Source organism: Peromyscus leucopus, chromosome 16_21 (assembly GCF_004664715.2).
Source record: "Peromyscus leucopus breed LL Stock chromosome 16_21, UCI_PerLeu_2.1, whole genome shotgun sequence".
Classification (NCBI taxonomy): Eukaryota; Metazoa; Chordata; class Mammalia; order Rodentia; family Cricetidae; genus Peromyscus; species Peromyscus leucopus.
In genome coordinates, this window is record NC_051084.1 from 33,284,116 (window position 1) to 33,301,920 (window position 17,805).

At 49.4% G+C, this 17,805-nt stretch overlaps 1 protein-coding gene across 1 annotated transcript in view; it reads right to left on the reverse strand.

Annotated features, from left to right (window-relative positions):
• Positions 1-1,939: 1,939 nt before the first annotated feature.
• Edar (ectodysplasin A receptor) overlaps positions 1,940-17,805 on the reverse strand; it is a 29,558-nt gene continuing 13,692 nt past the window's right edge. The window contains exons 5-11 of the mRNA XM_028892439.2: positions 12,626-12,712; positions 11,518-11,643; positions 11,343-11,417; positions 10,984-11,056; positions 8,730-8,889; positions 7,353-7,413; positions 1,940-4,515 (exon numbers count right to left, since the gene is read on the reverse strand). Of these exons, the coding sequence (XP_028748272.2) occupies positions 4,193-4,515; positions 7,353-7,413; positions 8,730-8,889; positions 10,984-11,056; positions 11,343-11,417; positions 11,518-11,643; positions 12,626-12,712 (905 nt within the window). The 3' untranslated portion in view covers positions 1,940-4,192. The remainder of the gene's footprint in view (positions 4,516-7,352; positions 7,414-8,729; positions 8,890-10,983; positions 11,057-11,342; positions 11,418-11,517; positions 11,644-12,625; positions 12,713-17,805) is intronic.

Here is a 17,805-nt window from a genome sequence, read left to right on the forward strand (position 1 = left end):
ACAGTTCCTTGGGGGTCAGAACAGGACCACGATCCATTATATTGATAATTTGCCCCTCCCCAAATACAGAGCAATAATAATGGGGTTGGGGTCATCCAAGTAAGACCCTAGTAACGTTGAGGCTATGAGATGTTAAGGTAGCAGGTGGGAGTGGAGCCGACACCTGCCTCCTTCATCCCTGGGCCTGTGTGCTCCCTCCAGGTATCATCAGACTTCGTACAGCAATATCTGAAGACCAGGCCTTCCTAGACTCATCCATGCCCAATGAGCTACCCTGCTAGTGTGAGCATGACTTGTCTTGCTTGTGTTAAGTTCCCCTTCCTGAAGAAGTACCACAGAAACTACTGATAAAGATACATCCGACGCACAGTGCCACTGAAGACCAGGTCTCTGTAATTGTGCAGGCCGAGGCCACACAACACTGTAGGGGGTTGTCTCAACCCTCTCCAGATACCATGGCTTTAGGTATAAAAGTCAAAGTAACCACATTCGTTTGATGTACTGCAACTTTGAAGGGCTCTTTTATCCATGTTGTACACTGAATTTTGAGTTGCAAATGAACTGTAGGGTGTTTGGTTTGTTGTTAGAGGTCAGGTTAGTTCACGGCAGTTGTCTCTGGCATTTGGAAAGTGGGTTTAAAGACAGAAGTACTCTCTGTGGCATGAGGGAGCCGTGAACCTCTCATATGGTAGATGCCATGGTCTAGGGCCTGCAGGGCATGGGGACAGAGAGTCTTCTGTGAAAGGGCTGCAACTTCCCCCCTGGGGAGGGACAGAATCTGTGTGCTAGAGTCCAGCCAACCTCCTCTTCCCTTCTATCCTACGCCAAGACTAATGCTCCTAGTGGGGATCCCAGCAAGTCTTACAATAATCTTTGTAGAAAATGTTGCAGTAAGCTTATTAGTTTCCATAGCCTGAAAGAACAGCTAATAATGCTGTGACTATAGTGTACATTTATTGAACATCACGTGCTAGGGGAAGGGCTTTGTATTGGTTACTTGATTTATACAACAATCCCCAAAAGAAATGTTGTATTATTATTATTATTATTATTATTATTATTATTATTATTACCCCATATATAGAGAAGAAACTGAGGCATAGAGAAGAGGCTTGACATTGCTGTTGAGAAGAGGAACATGGTCCCTAATCAAAACATAAGCCGTGCCAGTGGTGCCTGGGAGAAAGATGCATGCAGGAACACCAGCAGCCCGTGTCCTTGGAAACATGAGGTGTTTCTAGGACGTGTGATGTGCATGTTTGGGGTGACTGTCAGGCTTATAGGTTCAGCCCTCTCTTCCCATTTTCACCTTCTTATCTCCACACTGGAATTTTAAAATTAAGCTCCTGCTAAGGGAAACAAAATTGATATCTAGACCATTCAGACACCCGACAGAATTGTTCCCTTACAATGAGCACTTCTCCAACTCTCTGGGACACCAGCGAGACGCCTAACAACTCAGCTGCTGCTGTTGAGTGTTTGGGGCTGATTGACATGTCCTCTGACTCCCTATGCTCGTTGTTACTTGTTTGGCCACTTGATTTGCTTTGCCAGTGGGATGAGCCAGGAATGACAGGGAGCCCAGTTCTGAGCCCAACCTTTCACACGGCCTCCATCCTGCTCCTTGTCTCCAGCTGGTTTATGGAGGAGGATGAGGGATGATGGAGCAGAACTGCCCTTTTCAAGGTTTTCTGGCAGACAGAAGCCTGAGCACAGCCCAGGCCAGTTGACCCCACTAGCCCTTACTGAACCCCGAGCCAGACAGAAGCAACTGTGCTCTAAGACACTGTATTTGGTAGTAACCCTGTCATAGCAGCTAACACGTTGTTTATAACTAATGGTGGCCACATGGAAAACAGTGTCCCATGGTGTTTTCACGTATTCCCCATATATGCCTGCTCCTGTTAGGGAACACCTTCCTGCTGTAACATTTATATACCTTATTTATGGATGGCCACAGTCCCATAGTCTCATCACACACAATACAATGACCAGGAACACAGCAGTCAGGCCTTCTCCACTCACACCACACCACTCAATAAGAGTTCGCAGGGTACCAATCTGAAGCCTTCTTTTTATTAACACATTTATTGATCTTATAAAAATATAATAAGTTATATAAACAAATTACATAAAATACTCGCAATTACGACTTCACCAGCTAAGGGCCTCAGGCCTAGCCTGGGTGTTTACTAAATACTTTTAAGTACTGGAAAATAATGACAGTCTCCAGACAAAAATGGCAGCATGGAGTGCCAGCATTGGTCAGTGAGAATCGTTACGGTCTTGTTGGTTCTGATTTCCACAGCATAGGCAAAGCTCATTGTAGCAAACCCTTCCTGGATTTATTGCCAAATAAAGTAAATAACAAGGGACTAGCTCCCCTCAATCAGCAAGCTGGGAGTCAATGAAACACCATGGACGCTGGCTGCCCTCAAGCCCTGAAATCTAATAGGGTGAACTGAAGCCAGCCCACACTGCCGACTGCAGCTGCCCATTCTTCACCAGAGGGACAGTTCGGGGGAGAGGATCCTGCTCTCCTAGACCTGCTCACTCATCACAGATGACATTTACAGTCTAATTAAGGGGAAGCTCAGCATCATTACTGAAGACCAGGGGTAAGGGGTACTGCAGGATCTCAAAGAGGAATTAAAAGGATAATTAAACAGACTGTTTAACTTGCAGGATACAGCAAACACCATCTTTGAAAAAAAAAAAAAAACCAGCACAAACGGACACAGTAAAATGATCATATTAAATATTCAGGACCTAACTATGGTCCTCTCACAGTCTGTTCTATATTCAATGGTAGGAAATGGCTTGATGGTTTTAAATATACCACCCATTCCCACCCCAAAAGGCCTATGACTTTAAAAAAACAAACAAAAAGCCAACCCACAGCATTCTAAATCAGAGGCTTTATTGTAATTTAACGATCACTACCGTCAGCCTTCAGGAGGGAGCCCAGCAGCCGGCTGGGCATTAACCCCCTGGCGGGAAAGCTCCCCGACTTCCCATTTCTTGGCAGTTAGAGGTGAAGTAAGAATCTGCCAAGAACAATGCCCATTTATAAGCTTTGTCTCGGTAAATGCTCTGTCCTACATTTGCCCTTACATGAGAATACCGGATAGGAGTTTCTCTCATACTCTCATTTTGTGTGGCCGCCCACACTGTATTTACCCCATGGAGGCTCCCTTGGCCTCTCCTGCCCTGCCTCCATTTTCTTTTGCTCACCTGAGCCTTAACTTTCCTGACCACAAACATGAAGACCAAGCTCTCATTTGCAGGAGAAAAGCTCAGTCTTGGGGAGGAGAAGACAGCCCCCCCCGGGATGACTCCACCAGGGCCAGGACTCCAGGCCCCAGATCTGTACTGCACCTCAGGATCCACCATCCCTCACTGGCTCAGGATGCTGTGTCTGAACTCACACAAGCCTCATCCACGAATTTTGGCCACTCCTGAAGTCTAGAATCAGGCATGATCAAACTCTTAGGAAGTCACCATTTCCCTTTGTAGAGAGAACAGACACCTGTTTGAAGTAAAAACAGCCTGACACATCGTAACTGCTTGCGTCTGTGAGTGCCACTAGAGGCCAGATCTGCCCACACTTGGGTTCGGCTGGGCAGACACGCCTTGTGTGCCAGTGACATACACCACGTTCTTCCACTAGTAACTGCAAGGCTTCTGTCATTGTGGGCGACTGCAAACACAGGTCAAGTTACCCCTGAAACCATAGAACACGCCAACAAACTGCTCCATCTGAAGCAATGCAGGAAGTGAGATGGCTGGACTTCATGGCCATCTTATTAAAACCGGCAAGCTATTTTCTTCATAAGCTTGCCCCCATTTCTCAACTCCACGAGAAGCCATCACCCTTCTTAGAGCTTTGGCTACATTTTCTCAGCATCCCTTCATTTGGCCTATTTGATGTGCTGGTGATATGGTCTGTAGCATGCCCTCTGTCTCCCACCAAGGGCCTCCTTAAAGACGGGATCCGATCCTTTACCCGTGTCAGCCCCACGTGTTCATTTGAGCGCTCAACAGGCTCCTTAGGTCAGCCTAAGGAATACGGCGACCCACCAGGAAAAGCCTTGAGTTTTGGCAGTCCGATGGCACCGCTCACAGCTGCAGTGGCCTCGTTGGATCCCCAGCTGGTCCCGGGGGGCGGGGGGGACAGTCCAAGGCACACTCCTCAGGATGCGGCTGGGGGCGGGGAGGCAGGCGGCACCACCCCGGCCCACTCCAGTATGTCTGCGCACAAGGACTCCACGGCATCTAGCCGCTCGATCTGCACCAGCTTCGTGAGCAGCTCTGGGATGCTGTAGCCCGCGGTGCTGATGCGGTCGAAGAGCTGCATGCCATCAGTCATGCCCCCGATCTCATCCCGCTTGAGTCCAAAGCTCTCGGCAAGGTGGCGCCACGTCTTCACGACCGCTTTCTCGGAGTTGTAGGTGGAGCTGAGCATCCGGCTGGTCTTCTCAAGGCAGTCAAACGGCAGCTCTGTGGGGCTGAGACCTAGAAGAGGGACCGTCACGGTCACACGTCACAAACCGAAGTCAAGGGGGCCCAGTATTAAACTCCTCCCAAGTGTTTAAAAGGAATCAACATAAGTTCTAAATAGTCTCTTCCAGAAAATAGAAGGAAATTATCTCCCAATCTGATACCCAAACCAATATCTTGAACAAAATATTAACAAATAGAGTTCAACAAAGGAACAGAGAATTATGTACCATGATAAGTGACATTTATTCTAGGGGTGTAATTCTGGTTCTAGTATTTAAAAGTTGCTGTGACTTTTATAAAAAGTCTGGAGCCAGCCTCGTACTTAGTGGTGAGAGCTGAGCATTTCCTTGGGATCAGGAGGACCTGGGCTCTGCTCTCAGTGCTCATAGTTGACATCGTGCCAAAGCAGTGGAGCCAGACAAGAGAAGAAAGAGTGCACACAGACTAGAAAGGAAGGAGTAAGACTGTCCTTGTTTGCAGGTACGATTGCCTATGTGGACATTTCCAAGGCCACTCAAAAGCTCCCACGACACTTACATACATGGCAAACCTGGTTAACTCTCGACTGAATTATGGTATGTGAGACCAGCTAATCACTGAGTGGGTACTGTATGATTCAACTTAGAACAATATTTAAAAATGTGTATCTTACATGTATGGGTGTTTTGCCTACACTACAAGTATGCTTGTGCACCATGTGCATGCAGTATCCACAGAGGCCAGAAGAGGGCGTTGGATCTTCTGGAAATGGACTTGCAGATGGCTGTGAGCTGCCATGTAGGTGCTGGGAATTGAATCTGGGTCCTCTGGAAGAGCAGCCAGTGCTCTTAACCACTGAGCCACCTCTCCAGCCCCCAGTTTGACTTTTATAATAGTCTTGAAATGACAAAATTACAGCGATAGAGAACAGAATAGTGGTTGACAGGGCTGCAGGAGAATCCCCTGTGTAGTGGAAGGGGACACTGTCTACTGTGTCAACATCAACACCTTGGTTGTAACTTTTAGTGGGGGTTGTGAGCTGTTACCATCAGGAGAAGCTGGGAGAAGAGCACCCAGGCTTTGCTCTATTACCTCTTAGCACCAAGTGGTAAGAATACCACAAGCCGGGCGTGGTGGCGCACACCTTTAACCCCAGCACCTGGGAGGCAGAAGCAGGGCAGATCTCTATGAGTTCAAGGCAAGTTTGGTCTACGAAGTGAGTTCTAGAACAGCCAGGGCTGTTACACAGAGAAACTCTGTCTGTGGGAGTGGGAGGGATATTCCACAATGAAAACCTGTAAAAGAACTGGAGGACTTTGGTGTCTGGAGTTCACCCCATTCTAACCACATTGGGATCTTGAGGAAGGCGGGGTGGCTGGATAGGCAGAGGTAGTGAGTATTAAGGTCTTCATGTGATTCTAATGGTCTTGGGAGCCAAGCCATGTGGGCCTGAAGGACTCAGCCTTGGCTGTGTCTTATTACTGTGGCATTAGGAAGCACCCATGCCTGTGCTGTCCAGGAGTACCCGAGGGCACGGGCTTGAAGCTCCCACCCCACGGGACTCACTGGAGGTTGGAGTTCTAAATTAATTTGAAAGCCACAGTCCCTTGGGCTTGGTCTTTCAAAGCCAAGACATTCTTTGGAACAGAGAAGAGCTTTGGGGGTGCCGGAATGTAACTCTCAGACCATATTCTTCTGGGCAGCCAGCAGCACCCACCCTGCCAAGCTTGATCCAGCAGGCTGACCAGGCATGTACTTATGGAGCCATGCCATGCTTCTGAAGGCAGCCAAGAAGAATTCTTGGCCCTGGAATTCCTGCTCAGTGGTTACCTCTGGCCAAACAGAGCATCTAACCAGCCTGCCCCGGCTCAGGGCCTGTATTTCTCCCACATGGGGGGCATGAGTGGCAGGCAGCATGTGACTCTCCTCAGTCCCACAGTTCAACCAGACCAGGGGTGTGTGGAGGGATGCCAGCAAGGCGGGAGGGAGGAAAGTCCCCTGACATAAGCAGTGTGGGGTTATTTCCAGGGTGAATAGAAGCTAATTTAGGGGCTGGATGTTGTAGCGTCCAGGAGGATCACACACTGGAATGTTTCTACTTCTTACCTGCCCATGGCAGGCAGTCTGACCTTGCTGCTCATGTGGCTGTTCTAGAAGGAGGGGAGAGCCCTCCAAGGCCCGTTCAGTGTGCCTTGTGAAACTGCCATACCCTGCATGATGATGTTTCTGCCAGTGACAGAAAAGGCTCACTCCACAGTGCACCGACTGACGCCCCCACCATCTTCATTTATGACTGTATAGTCTATATTGACACAAGGACAAAATTCTCATACCCACGTGTTTCTTAGAATGTGTCCCCATTGCACTGACTGCTGAATGTCACTGGACATCTCCCTGATGACAGTATTGATGCGGACACAAACACAGAAGCTAGGGGACCCCGTCACTCTGTCCCCATGTGGCACCGCACCAGCATACGTACTGGGAGTCTCTTGTCCTGTGAGGGGAGCACTATGGGATGCTTCAGCCTAAGCAGGAACCAGATTCCCTTTCCCTCCACATCAGAAGTCAGTTCACTTGTCCATTCTGATGGCGGCCTGACAACCCCCATCCGATGTGGATGACTGTCCTCAGTTCCTCACACAGGAGCCTGGCATTAGGGGGTTATCATCTCGGGAGTGAGCCCCGAATGGCTCTTTTTCATTGTTTGTTTAAGACAGTCTCACTATGTAGCCCCGGCAGACCAGGAACTTGTTATGTAGACCAGGCTGGCCTCAAATTCACAGAGATCTGCCTGCCTCTGCCTCTCAGGTGCTGGGACTAAAGGTGTGCCCACCACATCCAGCTCTGAATGGGTCTCTAGTCCTTACCTTCAACAACACCACACACGTTGGCATACACGTCCAGTATCTTTTTCCTCCGGCTTTGGATCTATAAAGAACAATTGAGAGAATGCTCATCTTCAGAAAGGGGGAAGATGGTCGAGGAGTCCCAGATCTTCCCTTTGTACTGACTTGGCCCTGACACCTAGGCATACTTGCTGTGCCAAGACCTTAGGTGGAAGCCGCCCAAACATATCAGGAGGAAGAATGTCCCTAGGGTTTCCATGCAAACACCCTCTGTGCACAAAAGGGATGCTACTGGGTTTAAAGGGACATCAATGTTAGAGCTGTCATCAGTGTATTTAGAAGGTTGACAATGAGGACCCCAGATGGCCACCAGGGCAGCCATGCATGCAGTGGCTGGCAGAGCTATGGAATGCTCTCTTCCCCAGGGCAGAGAGCTCAGGCAAAGATAGGCAGTGAGTGGCCCTGGGTGAAAAGACCATGCCAGGCAGGCAGCATGGTCTCTAGGTTCTTTTAGCGAGATCACTGCACCCAGAGTGAAGTATCCTGCAGGATCAGGCCAGATCCAGGATCCCCATAGGGACTTTCTTTACTACAACAATGTTGCCACATGGCTTGGCTGGGCTGCCTGAGGCACAGACTAAAAACAGGAATATCTGCCAGAGCCTCCGAGCACACCTTGTACCACAGACATTCCAAAGTAGCTTGCTTTGGTGATAAAACCCTCTGGACAATTTGTACAAGTGAGTCTACTGCTGTATAAGAGATATGTGTGTGTATGTATATTTGTGTCTGTGTGTGTACGCCTGTGTTCACATATATAATTTCTTATTTCTCGAACCTTTCAGGATATTAAAGCCTGTGGTTGCTCAAGACTACTGTGTAAAATGTCTATTTGCTTAGGTCCTATTCATATCGTCCTATATACTTTAAATCATCTTCAAAATATTTCTAATAACGATGTATTGTGTAAATAGTTATTGCATTGCATGGTTTAGCGATTAATGACAATAAGAACTATGCATGTTTAATACAGGCGCAGTTTTCTTTATCTATGCTTATTAGTTGACTCATGGATTCAGAACCCACAAATACACACAGATGTGTGTGTGTGTGTGTGTGTATAACTGCTTGGATATGCATAGTATGTTTTTGGAAGGTTTTTTTTTTTTTCCTGTTCTCTGGCATTTGCAGTGATTAAAAAAAGCTTTTTTTGTCTATAAGCAGTATAATTAGTTTTTTTTTTTTTTAATCTGTTGCTTTGCGCAGTGTCCTAGCTGGGACCGTTGGGAGAAACAGCATCCTAAGGAACTAACTGAGCGCGAGGGGTTATGTTCATCTTGTCTGACGGCTCTAAGTCCCGGCACCAGTGTGCCATGGGCCATGCTGCCAGAGCCTCACCCCAGCAGACTTGTTACTGGCTGCAGCCTTCTCCCTGGCCAGGTGAACTAGCGACAGCAGGCACAGCTCTGGGGACCCCTGCTTGTCCGGGGCTGGCTCCTCATCACTGTCCACACTGCGACTCAGCAACTGCTCGTTCTCAGAGGAGGCGTCGTTCTCACTGTGGACACAAGCGGGACACCTGTCAGTGAAGCCTGGGGAACTGCAGCCCAGAGGAGCTGCCTCGGCACTGGTCTTGGTTCCAGGTGTGGAGAGCACTGTACAATGTCTTTTCCGAGACAGGGTTTCTCTGTGCAGCTTTGTGCCTTTCCTGGATCTCGCTCTGTAGCCCAGGCTGGCCTCAAACTCACAAAGATCCACCTGCCTCTGCCTCCCAAGTGCTGGGATTAAAGGCGTGCGCCACCACCACCCAGCTAATGTCTTGTTCCTTAAGCGTTTTCTATATCTCCAGAGCTCTAGGTAAGGGGATATGAGGTGAGAAAGAGACATCCTGTTCCCTGACAAACAAGCCATTCTGGTACAAAAAGGCGTGTAGATATTTGCATGGGGCTCCTAAGAAGCAGTGGGTTCTGAGAGGCTGGGGACACCATCGAGGACTGCACCTGACATCTCTCCACACTGCCTGATACCATGGGTGTTTGGTAAAGATTCACTGAATATGTTCTAGATTCCTGTACTTAACTCCAGCAAGACAAGCACAACCGTGGGTCTTCATGTTAAGTCATTAAGATGAGAAGGCTGGAACTCTGTCTGTGCAGGGTTCCTAGGATAACCAGGAACACACAAAAAAGTGCACCTTAATGTCAGGGAAGGCCCTCTTGACTAGTGCCTGGCCTTAGATGTGTTCCTTATGGAAGTTACAGAGAGCCTCAGAGGGTAGGCAGGGTGGGTGACCACATACATCCAACTATCCAGCCTCATGTGCTGCACCCTGCTCACTGCTCAGGTCACACAGGACCTGGCACCTGTGGGTTAGAGATTAAGTCCTCAAACCATTCAAAAATAAAAGCAAAACAATATTCTTTTTGCAGAGCATTCTGCTTGCTCCCTTGGTTTAGCTAAAGGCCTTTAGAAAAAGGGATTATATTTGCCACACATTATATTTGAGTGTTACTGAAGGCCATATGCAAGCACAGCCCTGGAGCCAGAATAAAGAAAAAAGAAAAAAATACAAGCAGTTATGAAACCACCTGACAGAGCCACTTTGTCATTATGCTTGAGGGCCTACGAGGGAGGTGGCTGGCCTATCCCCTTCACTAATCTGGCAAGCAAATGGGAATGCATGATGGTATCTTCACAGATTACCTCATGGCATTTCCACAGATCACCATGGCTCCCAAATCCCATTTTCAAGACCCAGAAGCTGTTTGTAGGGACAAAAAGGCCCCTGACCCATCTTTAGAGCAAAAGCTTAATACTTATACACGCAAAAAGTATATTTTTCCCCAAGTATAGTCATGCAGGTTTTTCCCTCAGAAGAAACTCAAGCTATGGGCCTCACTGAGAACCAGTACCGAAGAGCTGCAAGGACCAAGTCCAAATGACTGTGGGGACAATAGGCAATGACTTTCCTCTTAGTTGATTTTAAAGCAGAGGGGGTGCTATGATCCAGTGTTTGGTAAATGTGCTAAAATACCACCAGGTAAATCTCTTCCCCCAGCGGCTTATTACACCAAGCCTAATTGACAGCCTGGACTTTGGCTCCCGCTCTGTTACTCACTAGCATGTGATCTGGGTCCAGTTATGGAAATAGGGACGGAATCAACATGTTACTCTTAAGGATGTGACAAGGCCAGTCTTAGGCCTGGTTGCATGTGCTGTTGGCTTTAAGGCATTTTAAGCATTGCTGGCAGCTGTGAGAACCTGACCAGGACATGTGGATCATGAGATTCATGTCTTTCCTCAGTTTGAACAGAAGGGTAGAGGGTTCAGGGCATCTGGGAGATTGGGGGTGGGGAGAGCGGGCAAATGGAGAGTATCAGGTAGGTGTTACACCTTCCCCAGCATACACCAGCTCCTATAGTTAATGAAGAAACAGAAATCCAGTGCTAGTTTACATTGCCTCCTTCTGCTGGGAAGCTGCTCTCCAACATCCTTGGAGCATCCCCAGGCCAGGCACCAGCCATCCAGTACATTCACTGATACAGTTTGCCTGGCTGCTCAAGGATTTATAAGGACCCAGCTGGCAGCTCAGTCTTTGGAACTAAGACTGTTCCACCAATAGTGAATGTAGACAAGTCTCTGTTCTACGTACCTCTTGGGGGTCTTTGTGGGTGTTGCTGTCAACTTCTGGAATTCACCATTCTCAGGGAAAGTCACCACGCTGTCTGTAGGAATGGAAGTTGGGGGGGGGGCGTGAGAGTTAGCTTGTGGCTCTGAACTTGGGTCTCCCTTCATGTTTCCTTTTCAGTAGACATCCCTGGTGACCAGCTCCCCACCTGGGGACAGAACAAGTGGGCACAGCCCCCCGCCCCCCACCTCTACCCCTGAGCAAGGGCCCTGGAATCAGAGGTGGTCAGCAGGCTGGTCTGTCAAGTTTGAGGACAAGGTGGACATACTCCACCTTCAGGCTAGAGACTGTGTATGGGGGCAGCATGGGCTAGGTGTACAGACCTGGGGCCTCCTTTTTCTCTTCATGTGTGCTAGCTGGCGCTTCTGGGCTCTTTCCTGGGGGACTGGTACAGCAGGCTGCTTGAAGAAAGAGAAAAGGGGGTTGGCATGAGCCCCCTGGTTCACTTAGGGAAGGTGACAGAGTACTGGAATAGGGGTGTGGGTGCAGGGATGTCACCTGGAGCTGAAGGCTTAGTCTTCATGATGTAGAACATAATGATGAGGACGATGGCGATGGCCATGATGAAGATGGTAGACATGGCAATAATCAGGGCGGTGGCCAGGTGTCCTTGGCCTGAGAGCTCTGCTGACATCAGGAAGAGGAGGATCAATATTTTCAAGGCTCCCCGCCCCCCTCCAAGCTGCAGCACTCAGCAGAAGACCCAGTCACAGGGATGCTTCCAGGGGTCATGCTTGACCCGAGGACCTGGCCCGCAAGGTGTGCTTTGGTTGCTAGGCTGCTCCTACACTGTCAAGTAGGCTCATGCGTGTTAGATTGGGAAGACCAGGATGCAAAACCAAGAGGCTATTCCTGGGGTGCTTACTCTTGGCTTTACTACTCTGAGATTCTGAGAAAAAGGTAGCAATGAGGACGAGAGGCCCATGAACAAGTGTCCAAAGACAGCATAGTCCAGGTTTAAGCACTCCCAAGCAAAAGGCCATTCCTCTGGCTAGAGATCGCATTCCTGGTTTGGTTTTACTTGGCACCTCATCTCCAGAGTAATAGCAAGAGCCCCAGGGTAGAGAGGGCTAAACAGACCCGACAACTCCTGCTGTTTCCACTTCTGCCTGGCTGCCGCTTATTCCTGGAGCTGTTTGCTTGGTTCCCTAATGCTGCTTTGGATACCGGGACTATCCAAAACCTCCCTCTGACTTTCCAAAATAACCAGCAGGACACCTGGTTCCTATGAAGCAGGAACCAAATGACCTGTCACCCAAAGAGGCCGTGGCAGGCATCTGGTGCCCTGGACCATCTGAAGGGGGTGCAGAGCTGAGAGCCCCTCGAGGGTGCTCAGCCTCCAGATGTCATCTGGTGCATCTGTGACACTGCCAGATGTGGGAGATGGGTGATGTATGTGTCTTACTGTTCTTGGTTGCATGCTGTCCCCAGGTGCTTGGTGGGGAAGTGGGATGGGCCCTGAGTGTGATCATGCGATTCTGTCACATTGGAGAAGTGACAAGAGGGGAGGACTCCGTGTTCATTGCTGACAGCTGTCCCCTCTCCCTCCTCGCTCCCTTTCAGCTCCCTGAGTTCCAGGGGACCCACAGCTGGGCACCCTCCTCACCTTTGTGAGCATGCTGGAAGGGGGACAAGGTGCTGCCCCCAGATGTGCTGGAGGAGTGGGCAGAAACCCCAGAGGTGGCTCCCACACCTGCAAGGAGAACACATAACCTCAGAGATCTGCATCACATTCCAAGGCTGGAAAATAAGACACCGCAGTGAAGTGAAGCAATCTGGACTTCTGGACCATACTGCAGGGAGGGGGGCAAAGAGGACATATTTTTATTTATTTCCTAATGTGTTTTATGTTCCCCCAAGAGTACTCTGACATCTTAGAAATTCTGTTTTGTAAATTGATGTGTGTGTGTGTGGTGTCTGTATTTGCACCACATGTGTGCAGGCACCTGTGAAGGCCAGAAGAAGGCATTGGAACCCCTGGAGCTGGAGTTATTAGTGCTCGTGATCCACCAATGTGGGTGCTGGGAACTGAACACCAGTCCTCTGCAAGAGCAGCAGAGCCCATACGCTATCTCTCCATCCATCGGGATTCTTGTTCTTTAAATAAAAAGACAGCTCTGCCTCATCCACTCAGTTTTCCTATGAACCAAGACAAATGCTATGTCCTCTGAAGGATAGCATGTGTCTATAAAAGCATTTTAGAGGGAATAATACTTGATTAATTTTTTTCCAACTATGGAGAGCGGACATATGTTCTTAATATCTTTTCTGGTCATAAAAGCAATATATCTTTGTTACTGAAAACCGGAAAAAGAAAACCCGAGGCGGAAGCAGGAGGGGCCAGAAGAGCCTCACATTAAGGTTCTTAGCTCTGATGTGCCTCCCTCTAGGATTTTCTCTAAGATTCTGTGTGCTGGTGGTGGTTCGGTGGCCTCCAGTGCACTGCACGCTGAGCCTAAGGTGCAGGTTGTTTTTTTTTTCCCCGAGACAGGGTTTCTCTCTGTGTAGCTTTGCACCTTTCCTGGAACTTACTTGGTAGCCCAGGCTGGCCTCAAACTCACAGAGATCCCCTGCCTGTGCCTCCCATGTGCTGGGATTAAAGGCGTGCGCCACCACCGCCCGGCCTAAGGTGCATTTTTAAAATAGTTTCCACCAAACCATTTAAGAATGGATGTGCCCTGCTCCCCCTCCTAGCCATGGCTCATTACTCTCCCTCCCCAGGAAAAAAAAAGTGTCACTAAAAAAACAAAAGGGCAGGTATGGTAATGCTTGCCTTTAATCCCAGCACTTGGGCAGAGGCAAGCAGATCTCTGTGAGTTCAAGGCCAGCCTGGTCTACAGAGCGAGTTCCAGGTCAGTCAGTACTACATAAAGAGACCCTGTCTCAAGAATCCAAAACCCAAGTGGGGTGGGGGGCAGGAAGAAAAAACTGTCACTAGCATAGAGAAAAATGAAAGCTGATTTGATATCAGACAATCCTCAAGTACTTGTTTTTTATTTTCTGATAAATAACCCTCTTTAGGTCAAACTTGACTTTGTCAATGGATTAAAACAATCCGTTTGTCAAGGGATAGAAACCATAGCTCAGCAGAGGCAGAACACTTGCCCATCGGCTGTGACCCCAGCCCTGGGGTGGGGGAGGGAGTTATATTTTCTTTTCTTTCTCTCTTGTCCTTGCTGGTTCTCAGTTCTGGAGAGGTTCATAAAGTAATGGCATGCTTCTGAAAAGCAGCTACGAGCCCAGACAGGGCCACCCACCTCCCTGAAGACATGTCCTTCCACCCACCCCAGCCAGCCAAGAGAACTGGCCTGAAGGGTACACTGGGGTCAGTCTACAGCACCACAGCGCTTCTGTAAGGAGTAAGCAGGGGCAGCAGTCTAACAGAGGTTCTGGGAGAAGCACGGGTGTGCTGTGTGTAAAGCCTCCTGCCATCTGCCTTGTGCCAACCCAGGAGCAGGAACACAGTCACACAGTAGTGGAATGCGCTGCTGAGTTAGCTGAGTATGGAGAGAAGCCCTGTGGAGAGAGGCCAGGACTTCTGTCTCAGGCTGTATACCTAGTTCAACCAATAGAGAGATGGGGAATGAACAGTGTGAATGTGCAAGAGGGCATCACAGGCCGAGGGCAGGCTGGAGGTGGATTTCTGTGCGTCAGTGAGGTGCCAAGGTATTCAGAGGGTAGCTTGGCCCTCAGCATTAGACAGGAATAGAACCGTGGTGTGGGCCAGGAAGATAGTCACTTGCCCAGGGAGGGTGAGATGTCTCTTTATCTTTCTGGAGGAAGACTGGAAGCTTTCCTGTGGCCTTTAGGCTCCAAACCTAACGTTCTACTTCTAAAGTTTATCTTTAGGGATAACTCTTAGGGAGGAACTGGCGAGGGAGTCCCCAATGGTGGTCCTTCTACTTAGCTACATTCACCTGCTCACCTGTCAAATGTCAGACATTCAGGCTGCGCCCATTCCTGCTCACAGACCCCCACCAAGTCCTTTACAGGCTGGCAGCTGCTCCAGCCAGCAAAGGCAAGCTCCAGGGTCCTGCCATTTGTACTCTGCCGAGAAGCAGCCATCACATGTCATCAGGTGGACTGTCCTGACCCAGCTTTGAAAAGAATCTAATTTCCTTTCTCTAGAGCAAATAGGACATTGAAAAGAAACTGATCTGTTGATTTGGTTAGGGGCTCAAGTGAGCTTAAGATATGTGGGCAGAGGGGAAAAAAAAAAAAGCCAAGGGCTGTGTTTGTGGACACCAGCAATCTTTGTCTTTTCTTGTCCCTTCTTGCTAGGACTTGCAGCCCAAGGCAGTGACAGGGCTGGGGACGGGGTGCAAACACACCCAGCCCTATGGTCTAGAAAGAAACAATGGAGGCAGCGTGGTGAGTACAGACTTATGAAATGCCCTTGTATTCCATTAGCCTGGGAGGCTGGTTACAAGACATCGCCAAACAGTGGGGCGGGCTGCTGCTTGTTAAGGACATCCTCCGGAGCCACAGATGCTACCTGCTTGGGCCAGCTCTGCCTTGCTCCTATATACTGGACAGTCCCCAGACTGAAGCCCAGCTGGCATTAGTGGAGCACCCAGACTGCACGGGCTGCAGGAGTTACCAGGCATTCCCCAGCCAAGGATGCTCTGCTGAGTACATCTGAGAAGGGGGAAGTGGGGGACGAGGTATGTCAGGAAGGTCGACCTCTCGAAGCCAGGGGCTGGAGCCAAACACCCGCAGCCACCCTCAAGCACACCCTTCAGGTCCTCGTGGCCTCCACCCTACCCTTTCTATGTGATGGACCTCAGGGCCCTTCCAGAATCTTCAGGGAGGCAGACACTTCCCTCTGGGGTCCTGCAGTAGATGCCGGGGCCTATGTTGGGTTGCAGAAGGAGCAAAATTACACGGATTCGACCAGGCTCACAACCAGGCCGTGCAGGTCCTGAAGGGCAGCAACCCAAAGCCTGCCGACAGGCTTCTCAGAGCTAGAGCTGGCAAGAGAGAGCCGAGGAGACTCAGAGCAACTCAGTGCATGGGTGCCTGGTTCCGATGTTCTGAGTGGCAGGCAGCCCTGCTTCAGGCAGGCGAAAGGCATGTACTCTATGGGAAACAGCTAAAAACAAATCAAACAGGACCTGCTCTGAGCACAGCAACGACAGAAAACCACCTGCGTCTTACTTGGTTGCATTTGTCCTCTGTTTTCCAGGTGAGAGGGGAGTGAGATAAGCAGAGCAAACCCTCGTCCTGGACATCCCCAGGCCGCCAGGCTGACCTCACACAGGTCTGCTCAAGTACCTCCCCATCGTTACACATCACCGTCAGGGACCCCAAAGGGCCTCCTAGTGAGCAGTGAGTATGGTTTGCTAACGAGCAGGAGGGTCCCTGCAGGCCTTGGGAGACAAACTCGGGTCCCTGGTGCTTCTGTTGTTTCTTAGTGTGGTTGGAAAAAAAATCTCCAGAGGAAACAAGCACCTGCTCTCTATTATCCCAAACCCTTGAAAAACACACACCAGCATTATAGACGTGTGCACATTCATCTTATGAACACGCTGTATCGTATTGAATAAGCTGTGTGTGATGTATGTTTGGACAAAACTCAGGGAGAGAGACAGAGAGAGCCAGCCTAGAGACCTGGGTTATTGCTGCTCTTCACGGCATACCTTTCATCAGCCATGGTTCTATACACCGTCCCACCTTACAAGGTACTCGGGGGCGGGGCATGGAAGATGTCTTGTTCATCTGCATCGCCCATCATGGAGGCACAGCCATGGTACAAGTTCCCCAGAGCATCATGCTGGGATCCCTGCATACATATTCTCCTGTGTCAGGTTGTGTCTGGTCTGATGTGGATTTACTCTGCACTATTATCAAAATGTTTTGCAGCTAGAAATAGTCCACCCTACCCTGTTCCCTACACTCAGTCATTTGCTCTGCCATACCAATCTCTTTGAGTGGTAAAGTACAGATGGATGTTTGCTCCCCTAGGACCCTGGCTTTAAAATGAGCAAGGTGAAATGTTCAAGAAAAGCTGGTAAAAGCCGATGTCCCAGATAATGAGCAGAAGTTTTCACTTGAGGTCTATTACTAGACAAGATTGTAGGGACAGATGTGCCTACTTCACTATGAATTCCCAGGCTGGCTGCAGGGGCTCGGCTCACCTTCCTCGGGGACTTAGTGAGCCGTAAGCACAAGGCTTAGTGGAGTTATACCTCTGTTCAAAGAGATGATGGTCTATAAGGGGCCTTTGAAGTTGTTAATCCACACAATTTATAAATGTGCCAGTATGCATTAGAGGCTGGCTGGCACTCTCCACGGAGTGTAAACAGTTCGGATGTTTAAGGGTGATTTGGTTCTTAGAGTTGTCAAGGAGGTGCCCTGCAGCCCTGGCATTGGCCACACACCCTGGCGGTGGATCCTTGAGTGATGAGTGGAGGAGGCTTCAGATCCTCACTAGCTGCTAGAAGTGAGAGGACTGCTTGCTGGGAACACAGCCTTTGCTTCTGCTCTGACTGGCTTTGCCAGACCCTGCTTCTTACCTTGGTGCTATGTGGTGTGGTCTGGTGTGAATGGTGCTATGTGGCATGATCTGGTGTGAAGAGCACTTTACAGAAACGACTGGCTCCATGCTCTTGGCGGCCAGGGTTTCCTGTTTATGTTCCAAGGCTCACGTGGGTGCCAAACAGAATCCACTACGGGGCTCTAAGCCACACAAAGCCTCGTCTTTTAACTGGTGTCCCTCCCTAAGAGACTGAACTCAAGGGTCTTAGCCACTGACAGGTGATTAAGTACACACACACACACACACAC